General features: G+C 45.0%; 1 protein-coding gene across 2 annotated transcripts in view; it reads right to left on the bottom strand.

The window, feature by feature from the left end:
- Stk38 (serine/threonine kinase 38) overlaps positions 1-19,372 on the bottom strand; it is a 33,350-nt gene extending 13,978 nt beyond the window's left edge. Inside the window, exons 1-5 of one of the 2 annotated variants that reach the window (XM_048451226.2) lie at positions 19,120-19,372; positions 11,693-11,828; positions 6,154-6,205; positions 5,096-5,218; positions 3,576-3,659 (exon numbers count right to left, since the gene is read on the bottom strand). In XM_048451226.2, coding sequence (XP_048307183.2) covers positions 3,576-3,659; positions 5,096-5,218; positions 6,154-6,205; positions 11,693-11,828; positions 19,120-19,357 — 633 coding nt within the window. In that variant the 5' untranslated portion in view covers positions 19,358-19,372. The remainder of the gene's footprint in view (positions 1-3,575; positions 3,660-5,095; positions 5,219-6,153; positions 6,206-11,692; positions 11,829-19,119) is intronic. The other variant, XM_048451225.2, reaches the window with a different exon arrangement.
- Positions 19,373-20,831: the final 1,459 nt, after the last annotated feature.

Here is a 20,831-nt window from a genome sequence, read left to right as displayed (position 1 = left end):
GTTAAAAAATGTAATACTTTATGAGAAGGGGTAAGGCTCAGCTGGTAAACAGCTTGTATAGCATGCATGAAGCCCTGGGTTTGATCCCCAGCCCATGTGAAGCTAGGGGGCGGGGATGCATACCTTCAAATCTAGCACTTGAGAGAGAGGCAGGAGGATTAGGAGTTCAAGGTGATCATCCTCCACTACATAGCAAATTTGAGGCCAGTCATAGCTACATGAAATCCTGTCTCAAAAATGATGACTATGTCAAATTCACATTATTTAAATTATGTAATAGTAAACAGGAACATTATGGCACATCCTCAAATTACTCCTTTCTTTAAGTGTCACAAGATCCAAAGATGGGCTGAGTCAAGTCTAAGTTCATCACAGTCAGTTCAAGCTTGTAATAACAGTTTGATCTTAAGTTTTGACAGTAGGTTCCAAGGGCACGGTTATATGACGTCATGAACTGACACTTCTGTGGCTCTACCTAAAACAGTGTCTATGCACTGCTTGTTTTGTTGGGATGTCTTCAGTAGGACCACATGCTCTTCCAGGACTCGGTGGTGACACACCCTATCATCTCCTGACTTAGATCTATCTAACCTGCCTATTCAGCCCAAGCCCTGTGGGGTTGAGGGCATAATAATTTACATATGAGTTTTCAGTCTCCATTAACATGGTTCCTTGGGGAACTCTTTAGTAGCTTCAATATGACCAATCAAACTCCTAGGTTTTTGTTAAGGGTTATTATGGTCCATGGGTAAGAACAGTGCTATGAAACCACAGAACCAGTCTAACATCTACCTTGCTTTTCCTTGAACAGAAAAAGCTTGTGAAAATTTACTGCTGCTTGCTGACCTGCAGCTGTATCAGAGGCCAGAAGACTATGACCTCTGCTCTCCTGGGCCCCCACCTACTACAAAGACCCAAGGGAAAAAGAAGGCACTAGTATTACCACTTGTCACTCATCTTGGAGGACAGAATGGTGACTGTAACATTCCCTGTTTGTCGAGAGGAAAGCTAACCACTGGGAGTCCACCTTAGCCTTCTCTCCTGAGGAGATGTGGCAGCCAGAAGCCTTAAGATCTACAAGTGGAGTCAGTGGACACAGAGCCAGAGGTACACCTCACAGAAGGTTCTCTTCCTGCCCGCACACTCAAGGCACTGAGGAAGCTGGCACACCAGCCAGCCTTGTCCTTACAGCAGTGCCATCGCACTGCCCGCACTGAAAGGAACTATCTGGCACCAGCTGATGCTCATGTCTTGTCTTTACATGCTTCCAGATACCAGAGGCTCCCCTTTGTGGGCAGAGTAACAACCTGAGCTCTCCAAAGACAGCTATAAACCCTGCTCAGTTCAGAAACGTAACACAGCACCGACAACACAACAGCATAGATTCTCAGTCTCTACCCAAGAACAGGGCAGAGCTGTGCTGGCCCACTTCACACTCACCTAGCATAAGCACCCAACGCTCTCTCAGGATTTAACTGGTCATGTACTGAGTCCACCAACTAAGGTGACCTGAATAATTAAGTTAGTGTTCCATTTAATGTCTATGTTAATGCAGTATTTAAAAATTCTAATTCTAATTGATATTTACTTTCATTTAGAAAATCGTAGCTATTAACCATGAAGAAAGAGTAGTATTTAAGAAGAGCTTATAACTTCTGTGCAGATTACCTGCTATCATGATGGACACCTGGCACCTGCTATATGGAGCTTCCTGTTATGAGCTTTCCTTTCTCAAGACAAAGTCTCTCTACATAGTCCCAGCTGTCCCAGAACCTACTATGTAGACCAGACCAGGCTGGCCTTGAACTCATAGAGATCCTCCTGCCTCTGCCTCCCCAAAGCTGAAACTAAAGGTGTGTGCCAGCATGCTCCTTTTTCCTAACGTTTGAAGTGTTTTCTTTTGTATGCATGTGTGTCCACGTGTCTGAATGGAGGTCAGAGGTCAGCTTCAGGAGCTGCTTCTCTCGCGCTCTGTGGGTCCCAACCGTAAGCGCAGGCCATCAGGCTCATTGGCAGCACCTGACTGCTCTGAGCCTCTCGCCAGCCCCACTTTGTAACTCTTGTGACTGCTAACGAACTGACACTAGTTCTGAGTGTTGGTTAAAATGATAGGAAATGCATACTGGAAAACGTGCTCGTGATCTACAACTATCCTGACTAGCCAACACGGAAACTGTGTCCTTCATGAGATTAACTGGTGCTCCTGAGTGCTGCACATCTACAGCACACGGTCCTCTGGGTAACAAGCAGAGCTACACAGCACTCTGCATTAAGTTGGTGTTTGCTCAGACTGCAGTGATATCTGAAGAGCTGCTAACACCTGCTTTCAACTGGAATCAAGATTCTAAGGCTTCCGAGTAAAACATGGAAACAAAAATAAAAGGGGCTGGAGAGATGGCTCAGAGGATAAGAGCACTAGCTGCTTCCAGAGGTCATGAGTTCAATTCCCAGCAACCACATGGTGGATCATAGCCATCTGTAATGAGATCTGGTGCCCTCTTCTGGCCTGCAGGCAGACATGGAGGTAGAATGAATGGTGCATGCATATAAAATGTATGTATGTAAATGGACCTGTAAATAAATAAATATATAAATAAATCCTTTTTTAAGAAAAGGACTAAATAATCATGTATATGGTTGTCCTGTCTACATATTTAGTCTGAGTATAATGTGCATGCAGTGCCCCAAGAGGCCAGTAGAAGGTGTCAGATTCCCTGGAACTAGACGTGGACTGTGTGAGCAATCATGAAGGTGCTAGGAATTGAATCCAGATCCTCTGAAAGAGCAGTCACTACTTTGAACCACTGAGTCATCTCTCCAGCCCCCAAAACTACTAAATTTTGAGGTGGCACTTGAATATAGGCAAAAATGACTCTATAACTATACCTCTCAGGTTACAGACAGTCTCTATCCTTGCTGTTGGGCTCCAAACAGAGAGCTCTGCCTGGCACAAGATCTCTGACCGTATACTGGAATTCAATAGCATAACCCACTGCTACTCGTTTCTGGGCAACCAGCAAAACCAGATCTACATAAGGTCTATATTCTTACTTTTAAAACAATAAGCTATCAAATATTTAAATCTTATGGAATCTGCTCTAAGTATCTATCTCAGACCTATTTTCAATGTGAGCTCCAATCCCTATTTGGTAGGGTGGGATGTTATTAGGGATGGAACCCAGGGCCATGCACATCACAGACAAGCACTCACCACTAAGCTGCACTGTAGCTCCAAGAAAGTGTTCCTAACCATTAAAGGAAACTCTCCATTGCTCTGCCATTTTTATTTCTCCAATTTAATCCAGCATTGGCAAGTAGCCTCTTCAGGCACTGACGAGCTGCCTGACAGAAGGCCCCATCTTTGGTCTAGGTACAGAGCACAGTGTGCGCCAACAAACCTGAGCTCTACCTCCCCACCCAAGAACAAAACACTAGTTATTTCTCAGAATAGGTAAGAAACTCCCATCACACCAAGTGTGACCTCAAGAGAAGTCACCCCTGGTAGTGCAGCTGTGCCATCTCGGAGACCCAGCACTTCCTCCACAGCCTCCACAGTAAAGCACTGTTCACGTTACCTGCTCCTTCTCGAGCATGTCTGCTTTGCGTAGGATTTTCATCGCATACACATGCCCCGTGTCTTTCTTCTGCACAAGCCGCACCTGGAAGGTTACAAAAGCAATGCTGGGTCGAGTTCACACTGCCAAGATGAGAATTTACATTTCCAGCTCTGGGGATCAAACCTGGGACTTCACAAACACTATTTACACTAGAAAAGCATTATAATTCGAACATAAGCAATAACTAGCAAAAAACCAGACAATACTTTTTAGTGTTACATTTGAATGTATTTTGGAGCCATACCAATGCTGGGAAGATCTTCAACCATCTTTGCCTCTGAACATTTTGGCTCCCGGTTGACCAAACTAATTTAAAACCCTTCAGTTTCAAATTTATGGTCTAGTTAAACCCATGACAAAAATTAGTCAGTCATCTTGGAAAGCCTAAGTAGTAATCACAGCATATAAAATGAAAATAACACACCAGGTCTATTTGTACTTGAGTACAGTAATCTTGGTATTCAAGAGGCTGAGGCAGAGCTACCACCAGTGTGACGCTAGCCTGGACTATGGTGTGATCCTTTGTCAAAAAACAACAACAAACCATGAAAGCAAAAGCGTTTCCATGGAAAAAATGTCTACAGGTTAAAAAACAAACAACAACAACCAAAAAAAACCCTGCCTGGTGGTGGTAGCCCACGCCTTTAATCCCAGCATGGGAGGCAGAGGCAGGCAGGTATCTGTGAGTCCGAGGCCAGCCTGGTCTACAGAGCGAGTTCCAAGACAGCTAGGGCTACATAGATAAACCCTGACTCAAAGAAAAGCAAAAACCATGACAAAAAAGAGACAGGGTCTCTATGTGACAACACTGTGGTACTGGGAGAGCAAGAGCTCTAAAGCGGGAGACTCCGGTCCAGCCCTGGTGTCGGAGGGCAACAGCTGTGTGACAGCACACATCTTCAGAGTCTTAATTTGTAGACACCAATTCTAAAGTGGGTCCCTGTCGTGATTACAGAGAACTGTTGATGCACTGATAGCTGCAAAGTATCCTGACACCAGTGTCTAAGCACAATGGCATGTGCCTGAAACCCCAACATTCTGAGGGCTGAGGCAGGGGATCATATGGTTGATGCAAACTTGGACTACATATTGTGACTGTTCCAAAAAAGGAAGTTCCAGCTGGATATTGGTGGCACATGCCTTCTTGGGAGGCAGAAACAGGTGGATCTCTGTGAGCTCAAGGCCAGCCTGGTCTACAGAGCAAGTTCCAATGCAGAAATCCTACCTCAAAAAAATCCTAAAAATAAAATTTAAAAAAAAATTACAAATCCTAAAAATAAAGAAAGAGCTAGCCACCGTCATCTCTGACAGGACAGAGACATGATTTGAGACAATGACTGGGGAAACAAGAGGAGACAATGAGGTGAGGGGTAACGGTGCATGCCACTGAACCCCATATCTTGTATATTTCAAGTTGTATAACACAATTGGGAGCTCCTGGTATGTTAGAAGCTGTGGTGTTCTGGGATATTTTTTACCTCCCCAAATGCTCCTCGACCTATAACCTTTAAAGACTCAAAATCTTCCAGTCCAAGCCTTGTTCTCTTTAATCGAAGAAACTCCGTTTCCTTCCGAGCGTGGGCTGACCTCCTGAGTCGTTTCTAATGTTTAAAGAAAGGGAAGGGAGAAAAGTTGAAACTCTGAAACCAAGTTCTATCTGCCTTGTGCAGTTGGGAGCAGGGCCACACCAGTCTACACATGATCTTCTCACACACGGCTTCTCACACAAGCATCCTTCAGCGGTCCCTTCTTCCTGCCCTGGCCATCAGATACAACAAGCAAGCCCCACTGAAGGAGATGTGAGAACCCCGACTGAACCACTTTAACAATCCACTGTCCAGACATGTCTAACGAAGACAGACAGTCTATTTTCCCTGAGCTCCTTCCTAGGTTAAGTGTGTTTTTTCTTGAACTCCGGGACCAGCACACACTGCCTTTCAGCACCAAGCCAGAACTCCCTTTCTCCTCTGTCCTGGCTGTGTCACTGGATTTCTGAAGGCCTGTCCGGGCTGTCTGGTAAGCTGCACCATCCCGTGTTGGTTGTTTTTTCACTTCACATGTGGGCAGTGTACAGAAAGGCTGACTTGAGACAATACTTTCAGAGATGCTCCTTACGGCTATGGAGCCTTTTTGGAGAATTCATTCATTCATTCACAGACCGTGAATTCACTGGTCTCAGTCTTGCAGCAGCTGTGCCTCAGTTTCCAAGTGCTGGGACTACAGGTCTGAAACACCATGAACTCTGAAGAAATGCTCACCTTGTCCTTTTACATTGTAATTTAGTTTTGCTAATTTCATCTTTTCTTTTCTTAGAATTCTAACATTAATTAATTATCCTAACTGCAACTAGGGATACCTCTCTCTCCTGAGTATTTCATTAATTTCTTCCTCTGCATGAGTAACTGAGCCACAAAGTAATGTCATCTCTCCTACTCCTGTCACTGAGCCAATGCTTCTCTGGCACCAAAGCTAACTTGACAGATAAAACACAACCTTTCATACCGGGGTCCAAGGAAAAAATAACCACATCAATCACCTCTTCATCTTTTAGGCCTTCTTCTTCCATCACCTTTTCTAACTTCTTTTGTCTAAAATAAACAACAACAATATATAAATATATATAAATAGCATTCTATTCTGACAAGCCTATATGAACATGATTGCTAGCCACTTGCAAGTATTCATTTAGGAAAAGAAAAAAAAAAGTCTTCATTTAAGTAAAAAGTCATGAAACACATTTTTTACCTTTTTGGGTTTTTTTTGGGGGGGGGATTGATTTTTCAAGGCAGGGTTTCTCTGTGTAACAGCCCTGGCTGTCCTGAAACTCGATCTGTGGGCCAGGGGTCTCAAACTCACAGAAATCTGCCTGCCTCTGCTTCTTGAGTGCTGGGATTAAAGGTGTGCACCACCACTGCCCTGCAAAACTGTATTTTAAAAAGACTGCATAAGAATGAATAAATAAATAAAGACTGCATAAGATAGTAAAGTAACAAAGAAGCCAGGCAGTGTAGTACACACCTGTAACACCAGCATTTAGGAGGTGAGAGCAAAAGGATCAGGAGTTCAGAGCCAGCCTCACCTCACAGTAAGTTCAAGATCAGACTGATCTTAGAGACTTAAATCTCAAATTTAAGAAGCAAAAAAGAGAGAGGGTAACTACAGCCTCGTGGTGATTTGATAAAACTGAAATAACCAAGTAAAAATTCCTTATAACCATCTCTGCAGAACCTCCATTTATCAGCAAGAGGAAGGGAAGCACACAGGCTGGAATCTCCCCACCAACTCAATAATCCAAACAAGCAGACCACGTGCATAGATAAGGAAAAGCAAAGAATAGGGCTGGAATAGGGCCCAGGGAATAAGAGTGGGGGTAGGAGACCCAGGTTCAATTTTCAGCAGTTCACAGCCGTCTGTAACTCGAATTCCTGGGGTATGATGTCCTCTTCTGGCCTTTGCAGGCACCAGACAGGTAAGTGGTACACAGACATACATGCAGACAAAAGAGCCATATGCATTAAATTAAAATATTTTTTAAATGTATGTGAGCATACAGTCCACAGTAACTGATGTGGCACATCACATGGAAGCTGGCTGTTTTTCTGAAGGCAATGGAGAGTCCAGAGGCCTGAGACAAGGACTAATATGTGGCAGTGCCAGGTCAGTGAATTTCCTCACCCTTTCCATGAGCATTCTTCCCTCAACTGCAATGTTCCAACCAGAACCAGGCAGAGATGGGGCCACTTTCCCAGGCAGAGACCCTCTCCTGAGCATCCCAGGTGTTTACATGTATGCACACTTCTGAAGAAGACTGGAAGCTTCTTGAAGTGGAGGGAACACATTTGAAGCCCCATCTCCAATATAAATAGTACTTTATACACAGATAGTATCTTTAAGGTATTATTAAAATTTTTAGATTTATTTTATGTGTATGAGTGCTAGTGATTTGCCTGCATGTATGTTTGTGCACCACATATATGCCTGGTGCCCACAGAGGTCAAAAGAGAGCGTCAGATCCCCTGGAGCTGTTACAGATGACTATGAACCACTACGTGCATGCTAAGAACCAAACCCAGGTTCTCTGAAAGAGCAGTAAGTGCCACCTCTCCACCTAGGGTACTTCTTTTTTGTTTTGTTTTTCGAGACAGGGTCTCTCTGTGTAACAGCTCTGACTGTCCTGGCACTCACTCTATAGACCAGGTTGGCCTCAAATCAGAGATCTGCCTGCCTCTGCCTCTAGAGTGCTGGGATTAAAGGCATGTGCCACCACTGCCCAGCCTCTAGGGTACTTCTTAAAGAGCTCAAACATATAAGTATGTGGATACATTCATGACTACTACCTATAACTTGCTCCCTTAATAGCTAACAAGGCTCCCTTCCTTGCACAGCCTCATTCAAAGGTCACCAAAATATAAGAGGGCTGTTCAACTCCACAAGGGTTGAACAAATAATGTGTCTGTACATTAACAATATAATTTCTGTTGATGAGACAGATAAAAGCAATAAAAACAGTACAGAAATAACATGATTGTATCTCCATGATTAACACTGAGAAATGCCGAAGAGAAACCCTAAAAGTTAATATTGCACAATTGTTGAAAAATTCAACATATTAGTCCTTCCATCCTATCCTCTAGTTTGACTGACACCTACTCGGGGGAGACCATTAGAAGGGCTGGATTTCCCTATCCTGGGTCTTAAATAAAATTGACCTTGGATCACTAATCATCATCGATATTCTACTGAATTTCTGATTATATGAAACGCTGCACAGTTAAGAAAACCTAAGAGAAGCCAGGCGGTGGTGGCACATGCCTTTAATCCCAGCACTCGAGAGGCAGAGGCAGGCGGATCTCTGTGAGTTCGGGCCAGCCTGGTCTACAGAATGAGTTCTAGGACAGCAAACCCTGTCTCAAATCAAAAAACCCTAAGACCTAAGAGAATAGTTGCTGTTCTTCTTCCCACTTTTCCTCTTTCTCCTCTTCTTCATCTTCTTCTCTTTCAGTCCTGGAGACTGAACTCCAAGTCTTGCACACACTAAACAAGTGCTGTACCACTGACCTACACTGCCAGTTCCTGGGTAAGACTGTCTGTAAAAAGTTGTGGGATTTGGACACTCTCAGACAGCAGAGCACATGTCTGTACTTCAGGGAAAAGGGCAACCATTACTATGTAATAAGTTAGGTCTGTGGCTTTAGTTAATCCATCAAAGTCTTCAGGAAGAAAAAGATATACACTATTTTGTCGGAGGAAATGCCTGTTTCCGTGGTTTTAATTTGACGGCTATAAGTTATCTAAACCATTATTTTTCTTGAATAGGTAATTATCAATACTTACTGGGTACCTTTGGGTATACACCAGAGAGAATAGGAGGGGAGCCACTGTTCTAGAGAAGCAAACTAGAGACTAAAGAGTAAAGAAAGCAAGCACCATATAGGAGCTACATAATGTGCTTGGTCTGCGGTGGGACCCCAAGAAACTAGGAAACACTGCAGCACGGTGTGGCACACTACACTGGAAGAGCAAACTCTTGGGCTGGTGGTTGTTTTGTTTTGTTTTGTTTTTTTAAGAGACAGGTTTCTCTTTAACTTTGGAAGGGGGCCTGTCCTGTCCTGGCACTGCTCTGTAGACCAGGCTGGCCTTGAACTCACAGAGATCTGCCTGCCTCTGCCTCCCGAGTACTGGGATTAAAGGTGCGTGACACCACTGCCCAGAATGTTGTTGGCATCTTAAATCCAGACAGGCCTTAAACTTAGCATCTGGTCAAGGCTGCCCTGGGTTCTTGATCCTCTTGCCTCAATATCTCAAGCGGAGGCGGGCCACAATGCCCCGAAAGTAACTGCCCTCAACTTATCTGTGGGACTTGCCATAGTATTTCCATGAATCGGCTCAATTTCTCCTGTTTTACTTGTAAACAAGAAACAATTCCCAAATGAGTTTTATTTTTTCTTTTATCTCCAGAGCTTCGACATATCTCCCCATGCAGTAAGTTTCTTGTTTATAATAAAACCTTAGCCAGATGTGATAGCACATGCCTATAATATCAGCACTCTGGAAGCTGATAAAGGCTTGGGAAAAGGCCGGACAAGGCTACATGTGAGACCAAATCAAAAAATAAAATAAACCAGGTGGTGGCGCACACCTTTAATCCCAGCACCCGGGAGGCAGAGGCAGGTGGATCTCTGTGAGTACGAGGCCAGCCTGGTCTACAGAGCGAGTGCCAGGACAGGCTCAAAAGCTACAGAGAAACCTTGTCTCGAAAAACAAAAACAAAACAAACAGACAAAAAAAACAGCAGCAGCAAATAGGACAAAAAAAATCCTAAATATTTACAACTGCATAAAAAGATTAGATATAAAGGAACCAGTATGTGGGAACTATACACTGTACACTGATTTAAAAAAAAAATAAAAAAAGGGAGACTTAAAAAAAGTCTTTTTACATTTATTTTTGGTGTGGCAGTGCACACCTTTAATCTTAACACTTGAGAGACAGCCAATACTACATAGAGACCTTGTCTTTAAAAAGAGAGAGAGAGAGAGAGAGAGAGAAAGAGAGAGAGAGAGAGATTTATTTTTATTTTATGTGATGCTCAGGAGTGTTTTGCCTGCGTGAATGTCAGTATACTGTATGCATGCAGTGCCCATGAAGGCCTGAAGAGGGAGTTAGATTCTTTAAAAGGGAAGTTACAGATGGTTGTTAACCACTATATTGGAGCTGAGAAGCAAACACAGGTTCTCTGAAGAGCAACCATGCTCTTAAATGTTTTTGGCCACCTGTCTAGCCTCTAAGAGAGACTTATAAAGTAGAGCAATATATAATGTCAATGTATCTGAATCTTCAGCATTGTTACAGCATTAATCATTCCAAACTGAGCTACAGAATCAACATAATTCCAATTTATAACCAATGGATTTTATAATTTTCTATATTTGCTAACAAGCTAACAAAATCTATAAGAAACTGTGAAGAACTTACAATGTCCAAAATCAATCTTAGAGGGAAAATAACTATAAACCCAAAAGGAAAAATCATACCTCAAATCTCACCTAATGAAATGCACTCTCAGAGGACGAGCTAGTTCGGAGGGTAGAAGTGTTTGCTGTACAAGCTGGAGAGCCTGAATGGAGCCCAGAGTCCAAGTGAGGATGGAAAGAGACCTGAGTCCTGAAAACCGTCCTGAGCGCCACCCATGTGCCACAGCACGCACACACCCCTAGTCACACAGTCACTTATTAGAATCATGGAACTAAATCTGAGAGGCTAAGCCTACAAAAATTCTAGAACAGAGAATGTCTCTATGACTTGAAAACAAGGTCCAGGCAGAGGTGGCGCACACCTTTAACCCCAGCACTTGGGAGACAAAGGCAAGTGGATCTCCAGGCTAGAGGCTAACTTGTTCCACAGAGTGAGTTCTAGGACAGCCAGGGCTACAGAGAAATACTGTCTCAAAAAATATAATAAAATAAAATGAACTCCTGAAACTCAATAATAAAAAGTCAAGACAGTATTTTAAATTGGGCTGGGCAGTGGTGGTGCAGGCCTTTAATCCCAGCACTTGGAAGGCAGAGACAGGTGGATTTTTGTAAATTCAAGGCCAGCCTGGTCTACAAAGCAAGTTTCAGGACAGCCAGGGCTACATAGTAAGACCTAATAGGTTTTGAGGTGTTTGCTTTCTAAAATAAAACAGTTATCACCATTGCCATTAACTAAGGCAAGTGCTCCCCTGTTATAGCAGCTGCTACTCAAGAGACGGGATTCAAGCCCTCTACTAGATCACACTGCTTTAATAATGAACAGAAGTGATCTGACCAAGTCTTTCTTTTTATAGTACAAGACTCCTGAACTACTGACCAGTAGATACAGCTTTACTAGAAAGGATCTGGAAATCTGTCACACTGTCCACTGCAGCAGATGGGCTATAACATGGCTGCTGCTACCCTGATCTCCTTGTGTTTAACAACACAGGCTACAACATGTAACCGCAAGTTCTTCATTCTTGTCGGTTTTGGTAGGCGCTCTACCACGGGCAGCATGCCCAGCTCCCAAACACAAGGCTTTCAAGCAGTATTCTTTACCTCATTTCCCGTTCCTCGTGCTGAGCGATGAGGTTGCTATAGAAGTTCTCCAGCGTCACTTTGGTCATCGTCACCCTTTCCTTTGTGTGATTACTCATGGATGAGCAAGGTGTTGAACCTGTCATTGCCATGGCTGCTGGAAGAAAAGAGAGATTACTGGGCATCTTCCAGCTGGAATTCAACAATTAAGCACTCCCCTGTCCCCTGGTAAAATATAAGCCAGCACAATCTTTCTGGAGGACGAACATAATATGAAATGCGTCAGGCAAATAAGACAGGCGTGGTTAGTACCCAAGACAATACAGAAGCATCGGGAAAGGGATTCTCAATGAGACTGTCTATTCTGGGTCAGTCTAAGAACATGTCTATGGGGAGTTTTCTGGATTGTGCTGCTGTGGTACCAACCACCCACTGTGCGTGGCACCAGACAGCTGGAAAGATGGCTCAGCAGTTGAGAACTTGTTTTTGCAGAGGACCAGAATTCGGTGCCCAGCACTCCCGTTAGACAACTTGAAACTGTAACTCCAGCTCTAGGGATCTGACACCCTCTTCAGCTCTATACCTGGGGTGCATATACACATACCCACTACACATACAAACACAAAATTTTTAAAGATAAAAATGGAAGCTGAACACTAGCAGACAGCATAATTCACTGTTCTCTGATCTTGGCTCTGGGTGTATGGGAAGAGCTGCTTCAAGTTCCTGCTTCTTTGACGTCCACAGTGATGGACTGTACCCGGGACTGTGAGCCACACACACCCTTTCTCCTTCAAGATGATGTTTTCCCACAGCAGCAGGAGACAAAATTAAATCACCAGGTACGGTGTCATGCCTGTAATGCCAGTGCTCGGGAGGCAGCGGCACAACACCATCTTGAGTTAGCTTTCTACTGCTCTGATAAAGACCATGAACAGAAGCAACTTGGAAAAAAAGGATTGGCTTGGCTAACACAGCCCAAGTTCACTGAAGGAAGCCATGGTAAGACCTCACACAGACACCATGGAGGAGTGCTGCTTCCTGCCTTACTCTCTATGGCTTAGTCTGCTTTCTTATATACCCACTTATATACCACTGCCCAGGAATGGCACACTGCCTACAGTGAGCTGGGTTCTCCACATCAATCATCATTCAAGAATGTCCCACTGGTTTGCCCATAGGCCATTCTAATAGGAGCATTTTCAACTCAAGTTCCCTCTTCTCAGATGATTCTAGCTTGTATCAAGTTGAAAATAACAGAACAACTAGCAGACACCCGATCTCAAAGCAAACAAAGAGTGTAAGTACACACACAATTATACACCATTCCATTCTTTGCCAAATAGGAAACTATCTTGAAAAAATAATTCATAAAGATTCAAACATTTAAAAAAAGAAAATGAGATTCCTATAAGTTGGTTCGATAAAAAATTCTTTTTCTTTTGCTTTTCTGAGGCAGGATATCCGTGTGTAGCCCTGGCTGTCCTGTACTCACTCTGTAGACTAGGCAGCCCTCAACTCTGAGAACAACCTACCTCTGCCTACCAAGTGCTGAGACTAAGGCATGTACACCAACACCCTGCTTCAATGAAACTTTTGTTGTTGTTGTTGTTTTGGTTTTTTTGTTTTTGTTTTTGTTTTTGAAAACAGGGTTTCTCTGTATACCTCTGAATGTCCTAGAACAGGCTGGCCTCGAACTCACAGAAATCTGCCTGACTCCGCCTCCCAAGTGCTGGGATTAAAGATGTGTGCCACCACTGTCACCTGGCCAAAGAAACATTCAAATGACAAAAGAAAATTAGAAATACCATGAATAAATATGTGACTGAGAGTATGAACAACTCTGCCAGATGGTGGTGGCTCACACACCTTTAATCCCAGCACTCAGGAGGCAGAGGCAGGGGGATCTCTGAGTTGAAGGTCTACAGAGTGAGTTCCAGGACAGCCAGGTCTACAAAGAGAAATTCTGTCTCCAAAAAAAAAAAAAACAAAAAACAAGGAGACTGGAGAGATGGCTCAAAAGTTAAGAGCACTGACCGCCTTTCCAGACAACCCAGGTACAATCATTCCCAGCACCCACATGGCATCTCACACCTGTCTGTAACTCAGTTCCCGGGAATCCGTACTGTCACACCAATGTGCATAAAACTAAATAAATTATCTTAAAAAATATGAAAAATCCCAGCAAAATGTATTCAATTATTTAAAGAAAGGGAAGTCAGGTATGGCAGCACCGGCCTGCTATCCTGGGATGTAGGAAGCTCAGGAGTTCACGGTCATCATCGGCTTAGTAAGGAATCTGAGGGCAGCCTGGTCTATCTAAAATACAGAAAGTATCAGTGTTATTCATATTCTAACTATGGGAAATGAGAATATAATTTGTTTTGTTTTGTTTTTGTTTTTGAGCCAGGATTTCTCTGTGAAGCTTTGGCTGTCCTGGATCACACTCTGTAGACCAGGCTGGCCTCAAATTCTCAGAGATTCGCCTGCCTCTGCCTCCCAAGTACTGGGATTAAAAATGTGCACCATCACCGCACAGTGAGAATATAATTTCCATCTAGAATGTATTCAGATTTTCAATTTCTACAATGAGAAGAATCTCTATGGCTGAAACGCTCATCTATAGGTACTTATGTGTCTGACTTACCTTAAGGTATTTGATAAATGTTTACTGCTTCATTTTATAAGCTTAAACAATTTTTAAAAATACTATTGCAAAGAAGAAAACTTTAGGAAAAGGATGTGCCATGGTGGCACACACCTTTAATCCCAGCACTGAGGAGGCAGGGGCAGATGGAACTCTGAGTTCAAGACCAGCCTGCTCTACAGAGTGAGTTCCAAGACAGCCAGGCCTACACAGGGGAAATCCTGTCTTGGAGTGGTAGGATGACAAGAAAACTGAAACACAATTCTAGTGCTCAAAGATACCTTAAAAATCAGAGACCCCAACTTCCTCATTTTACAGTTAAAAACAAAACGAAACCCTTTAGGTCTAAATGCTTTTCCCCTGAAATTTAAAAACTCACTTTCCATCAAATTACCTCTATTACCACACCTGGCCAGATGTCAAACAAACGGAAAGGCTCCAGCATGGGTAGCAGCACTCCACAGTTTACCCCGAGCCCGCGTTCGAGTCTGTACAACTAAGTTACTTCCTTCCTCCACCTTCTCCTCTCATCTGGATTTCTCTAATAGGGTATGACTGTGTCACCAAGCTGGCCTGGAACTCACAGAGATCCGCCTGCCTCTGCCTCCCAAGTGCTGGGATTAAAGGCCTGCGCCACCTCCGTCCGGCTCTCATTTAGATTTCTCTGATAGGGTATGACTGTCACCAAGGCTGGCCAGGAACTCACTCTCCTTCACCCAAACACTGGGATTGCAGGTGTGCACCACCATGCCTAGTGATCTGACTCTGTCCTTTACCCCCAATAGAAAGCTGAGCAAAACTCAGGAGTAGTAGTAAGGCACTTTCAAAGACAGCACCTTTAATGAAAAAACATTTAGAGGTCCTTCATTGATCCCGCCCAGCTCTCTAAATTGCTAGTTTTGTGTATTAAATTAAGGTTTGCAAAAAATGTAAAGATACTTGTTATTACTAAGAGTGAAAAAAGGCTTAATTTAACATTAGTAGCTGGTTGTGTTTTGTTTTGTTTTGTTTTGTTTTGTTTTTTTTTGAGCCAGAGTCTCATTGTGCAGCCTTGGCTGGCCTGGAACTCACTAAGTATACATATCTGGTTGGCCTCATAGTGATCCACCTACCTGACTCAGTCTCCTGAGTGCTGGATTAACGGCAGTAGGTTTTTGTTTTTGTTTCTTTTAAAGATGTTCAGACAAAAAATGTACAAACGACAATGCATTCAGAATAGAGATTCAAAATCAAGGTACCATTTTAGTGTCAAACATTTTGATCCATGACAGCAAATATATTCATAAATCCAAAACAGTGAAGTACTGAATACTACTTCCAGAAAATATCTTTTTTTTTTTAAACAGAGAAGTTCCTACCAATACCTAAACATTCTGCTTTTAAAACAATGGTAGAGGATTAAAAAGAAGAACTCCGAGCGGGTGGCGGGGGTGCAGGCCTCTGATCCCAGCACTTAGGAAGCAGAGGCAGTAGATCTCTATGAGTTCGAGGCCACCCTGGTCTACAGAGTGAATTCCAGGACAGCCAATGCAGCACAATGAAACCCTGTCTCAAAGGGAGAAAAAAACTGGTTTATGAAGCTTGGGTGTGGTTTCTTATTTGTCAGCCTGTACACCCTCCACCCACAATCAAAACCACATGCACTCAAAGTGTAGTTGGATAGAACACTTAAAACCAAACATTAAAAAAAGCAAAACAAAACAGGGCAGCAAAATGGCATCAGGTAAAAGTGCTTGCCACCAACCATTTAGATATTAAACTATGCCTGGGACCCACATGGTCACTGGAGAGAGTCCACTCCCGCAAGTTGTCCTCTGACCTCCACACACTCACCACAGGAAGTCACCCCAAGCCTCCCACTCCACCCAGTGCACACATAAAATAAAGTTAAAAATGAGGTAAGTGAGAGTTGTCCAAAATTTTCTGGAGAGTCTACACAATTTGTGTGTGTGCATGTGTGTGTGAGAGTCTACACAAACTCTGTGTGTGTGTGTGTGTGTATGTAGGAAGTAGGAGACAGATTCACTTGGTAAACCAGGCTGGCCTTGAACTCGTGGCAATTCTCCTGCTTCAGCTTCTCAAGTGCTGGAATTCTAAGCATGAGCTACACACCCAGCCATAAAGGCAGTTACATTTTTCTATTTTGGCTTTGGTTTTTCCAGACAGGGTTTCTCTGTGTTAGTCTTGGCTGTCCTGGAATTCTGTAGCCCAGAACTCATAGAGATCCACCTGCCTCTTCCTCCTAAATTTTGGGATTAAAGCCATAGGCCACTACCTCTGGGCCCTCAGGCAGTTACATTTTAACAACTAAAATACAGCTCAGAGTTAGAAAAGAAGACTGACCTGTAGGTAGAGGTAGACAATGCCTTTCACACAATGAGTAATTAGTAAGGTGAGCAAGCTAATAGTTTTTTTAGTTGTAAACACAAATGCAGGAAGGGAGAGAACGTTTACAGATTAGTGCGTAAAGAACTAGGCGAGGTCAACGGTGACAGTAGTGGTCAGGCCTTTAATCTCAGCACTGGGGAGGAGGCAGAGGCAAGCAGATCTCTGAGTTCAATGGCAGCTGGTCTACAGAGTAAGTTCCAGGACAGTCATTGCTAAACAGAAACTCTGTTTCAAAAAACAAACAAAACAACTAACAAATAAATAATAACTAAAATGTTCCACAGGAAGCTGAGTGTAATGGTGCACGCCTTTAGTCCCAGCACTTGGAAGGCAGAGGCAGGCAGATCTGAGTTTGATGCCAGCCTGGTCTACAAAGTGAGTTCCACAACAGCAAAGGTACATAGAGACTCTATCTCAAAAAATAAAAAATAAAAGGAACAGGCCAATAGGATATTACATACACTCAAAGATGACAAATACATTAGGCCAACAAAAACCTATTTTCCACCCAGGATCTAATGCAATGGTAAGGACTACACTATCCTTCTTCCCCTTTGAGCTCACTATGTAGACCAAGGGGGCCACAAGCTCAGCCTGCCTCTACCTCCCCAGTGATTGTGGACACCACCACACCCTGCCCCTTTGACCTTTGTTCAAATAAACCCTTCTCTCTTCCTTCACTCATAAAAGGTGCAGCCTAATTCTAATAACCTTTAATCAAAAGATACGATTAATATTGCCCAACGGCACTTCTTGGATTTACTGGGTCAACCAAGAGCTTCTTAAGAGGCAGGGTTTCCTTTTCCTCCTGCTTTCCATAATTCCAGCTTCCTGCCCTGACCCACAAGGGCTACAGCAGCCCCTGTCCTATTTGTTTCATTCTCCTTCAGTTGGGCAAAGGGAACAGTAGGCAAGAAAGTCTGAGAAGGTTATTGTTTTTTAATTAACAAAGCACATACTCCTCATAAAACGTAGCATTAAGGACTGTGAACTCATGAAGTCAAATGAGAACCACTGTTTTATGAACTACAGAGTTATGCTTGGCTGGCTGACTTTACAATGGTCTGCCATCTCTACAAACACCATTTCACCAATATTTTATTTCTTTGTGACCAAACTGAACTTGATCTGTAGACCAGGCTGGCCTTGAACTCACAGAGATCGGCCTGACCCTGCCTCCCGAGTGCTAGCATTAAAGGTATGCGCCACCACCGCAGGACCAAAAGATCTTTCATTGAACAATTCAAGCAGGGGCCAAGACTATTTCTGATGAGTCACAAGTGGAACCTCTCCTGAACTGTGGATAAGCAAACGTCAGGTGTATGTGTTTTAATATCTTCCCCAAACAGTGCTGGGCACCTAGAACTTTCAAACGTTTGCTTGGGGAGCAGGGTGTGGGGGCGCACGCCTTTAATTCCAGCACCAGGGAAGCAGGGGCAGGTGGATCTCTGTGAATTCGAGGTCACCTTCGTCTACACCAGCAAATCCCAGGCCAGCCAGAGCTACACAGTGAGACCCTGTCTCAAAACAAACAAGACGCTCCGTTTGTGGCGTCCACTCGTGGGAGTGGGGAACTTGTGATGGAGAGCTGTACGTGGCGGGACGATGTGGTGATCAGCAGGGTCGGAGGATGGAGCTCTCCTGTAATGTTATGAGGAAGCTGGTATCTGATGTTTGGGGTGGAGCGGGGAGCTGTTCCTGCAGGCTGGTGGTTTTCTGTTTAGGGAAACCGCACGTCCTGGCTAATTCACGGCCAAGGTGAGCTGAAGGAGGAAGCAGCGGGTCTACCTCACCCTGACCTTCCTATTCACGCCGAGAAACAAGACTGCCCCGTGTCTGTGGGTCCCCCGCAGGGCGCCGCTGGCAGCCGTTACACGCTTTCTGACACACTTATCCTCTGACTCCTTAGCCACTTTTTCCTGTCCTCCAGCTCGGGTTCCTTTCCACAGTTCTTCAGGCCAACTGCGGTGATCTTCAGGGGACGGGTACCCCAAAACTAACCGCTAACTAGGGGGACCGCCTCCGAGGTCCCACACCTACACAGTGGGACTCTCGAACTTCGGACACCCTCGGGTCCTTGCACCCCAGGAAGAGGCCAAGGTGAAGAGTGGTGCTGACCGAGGTCCCAGAGGGGACGGGCCGGGGGCAGCCGGCACACAAAGCTGGCGACCAGGGAAGAAAGAGGGAGCGGCTGCCCGTCCCGGCTGCACGCCGAGTGGGGACACGGGAGTGGAAGGGAAGAGGACGGACCAGGGGGCTCTGGGGACCGCAGAGAGGACGCTGACAAGAGGCTGAGGAGGACGGGAGGACGCGGGGAACCCGGCCCGCGACGGGAGAGGGGAGCCCCGGAGTGCCGAGAAGCTGACGGGCGGACGAGGCGGCGAGCCTGAGGCGACCGCCGCCAGACACTCACCAGACCCGGGGGGAGGGCGGCGCGGGGCCGGCGGCCACCGCGCAGACGCGACGTGCGGGCGGCCCGAGAGCGACGGCGACGCGCCGGGGACTCCGAGGGAGCACGGCCGCCGAGCCGCGACGGGAGAGGACCACGGGAAGAACCCCAACTGCCTGAACAGACGGCAGCACGAAGGGGCCGAGGCTCCCCGGTACCCCTCGGTCTGTGGCGAGGGGCCGCCGCGGCCGAGACTGCGCATGCGCCATACGCCGGCGGCGCTCCCCGGGCAGCGGGACTGCGCCTGCGCGCCGGCGCCCCGCCCACCTCTTCACCCCTCACCCGGCTGCGCCCAGCCAAGGTTTAGGGAGGATGGAGGAGTGCAGTGTGGGGCGTACTCCGAGGTGGCTTGGGCTGGGCTAGTTCGCCTTTGTTTTGTTTTTTGCTTTTTTTTTTCTTTTGAAATAATTATAGACTCACCAGAAGTTACAAAATGAAAATGCTGAAGTTCCGTAAAGGCCAGCACCCACCCAGCTTTCTCAAATGTCTTACATAAGACACCGTCTCAACACCCGGAAATTGATTTTGGCTCTTTATCAACCAAGCCAATGCAATCAACTAGCGTGCCTGGGATTTTAACAGTTGGCATGAACTCGTGTGAGGGTGTCTGTAGTTCTCTGAAATTTAATCAGAGTTTTCTCCACCCTCCCTGACTTCCGATCATTGTAGCCATAGTCTGTTGGAGTCCTTGGCCCTACCTATTTTTCATGATTGCAAAGAATTAATGTGCTTGGTCTGGGGTCAGGTGATCTCTTATACGTTAGACCTCTCCGTTGTGCACGGATCTTACCTTAAAGGTGTTGCTAGTTCATGCCCAGAGAACTGAGCACAGTGATCTTGATAGGGAAGTTCTAAACTCCTGGAAACAATTGTGAGTGACCCAAGATCCCAGCCTCCCTGCCAACGGGTCCTCTGGGAGCAAGAGAAGAATGTTCCTCCTGTTATTCATTCCCTGAGCATTTGGTGGTAACTGTTCCCATTCACCCTTTCCTAACTGGTGGGACCATGAGATTTGGCTTTCTTCAAGCATGAAATCCCAGACGTTTCCTTCATGGTCTGAAAAAGGCTTGACTGTGTCATCTTCAAAGCCAGGTTTCCTTTAGTCTAAAAACAAAAACAGGGCTGAAGAGAAGAGATGGGTGGCTCTGTGAGTAAGAGCGCTAGTTGCTCTTCCAGAAAACCCAGGTTCGAGTCCCAGAACCCACATAGCAACTCACAATGGTCTGTGACTTCTGTAACTTCAGCCCTGGGAGATCCATGACCCTTCTGGCGTCTAAGGGCACCAGGCACACACATGATACATAGACATACATGCAGGCAAAACACGCACACAAAAATAAAACTGCTAAGCCGGGTGGTGGTGGCACACGCCTTTAATCCCAGCCCTCAGGAGGCAGAGGCAAATGGATCTCTGTGAGTTCGAGGCCAGCCTGGGCTGCAAGAGCTAGTTCCAGGACAGGCTCCAAAGCTACAGAAAAACCCTGTCTCGAAAAACCTAAATAAATAAAACTTCTGGCATGGTAGCTCACCCCTTCAATAATGGTATTTGGGAGGCAGAGGTAAGTGGATCTCTGATGTGGAATTTCTCTCTGAACCATTGATTAATAAAGAAACTGCTTTTGGACCTATAGCAAGGCAGAATTTAGGTAGGCAGGGAAAGTTAGGCTGAATGCTGA

The sequence above is a fragment of the Myodes glareolus genome, chromosome 18 (genome assembly GCF_982192425.1).
Source record: "Myodes glareolus chromosome 18, mMyoGla1.1, whole genome shotgun sequence".
In the NCBI taxonomy this organism is placed as follows: Eukaryota; Metazoa; Chordata; class Mammalia; order Rodentia; family Cricetidae; genus Myodes; species Myodes glareolus.
This window is presented reverse-complemented; position numbering and strand designations above follow the sequence as displayed.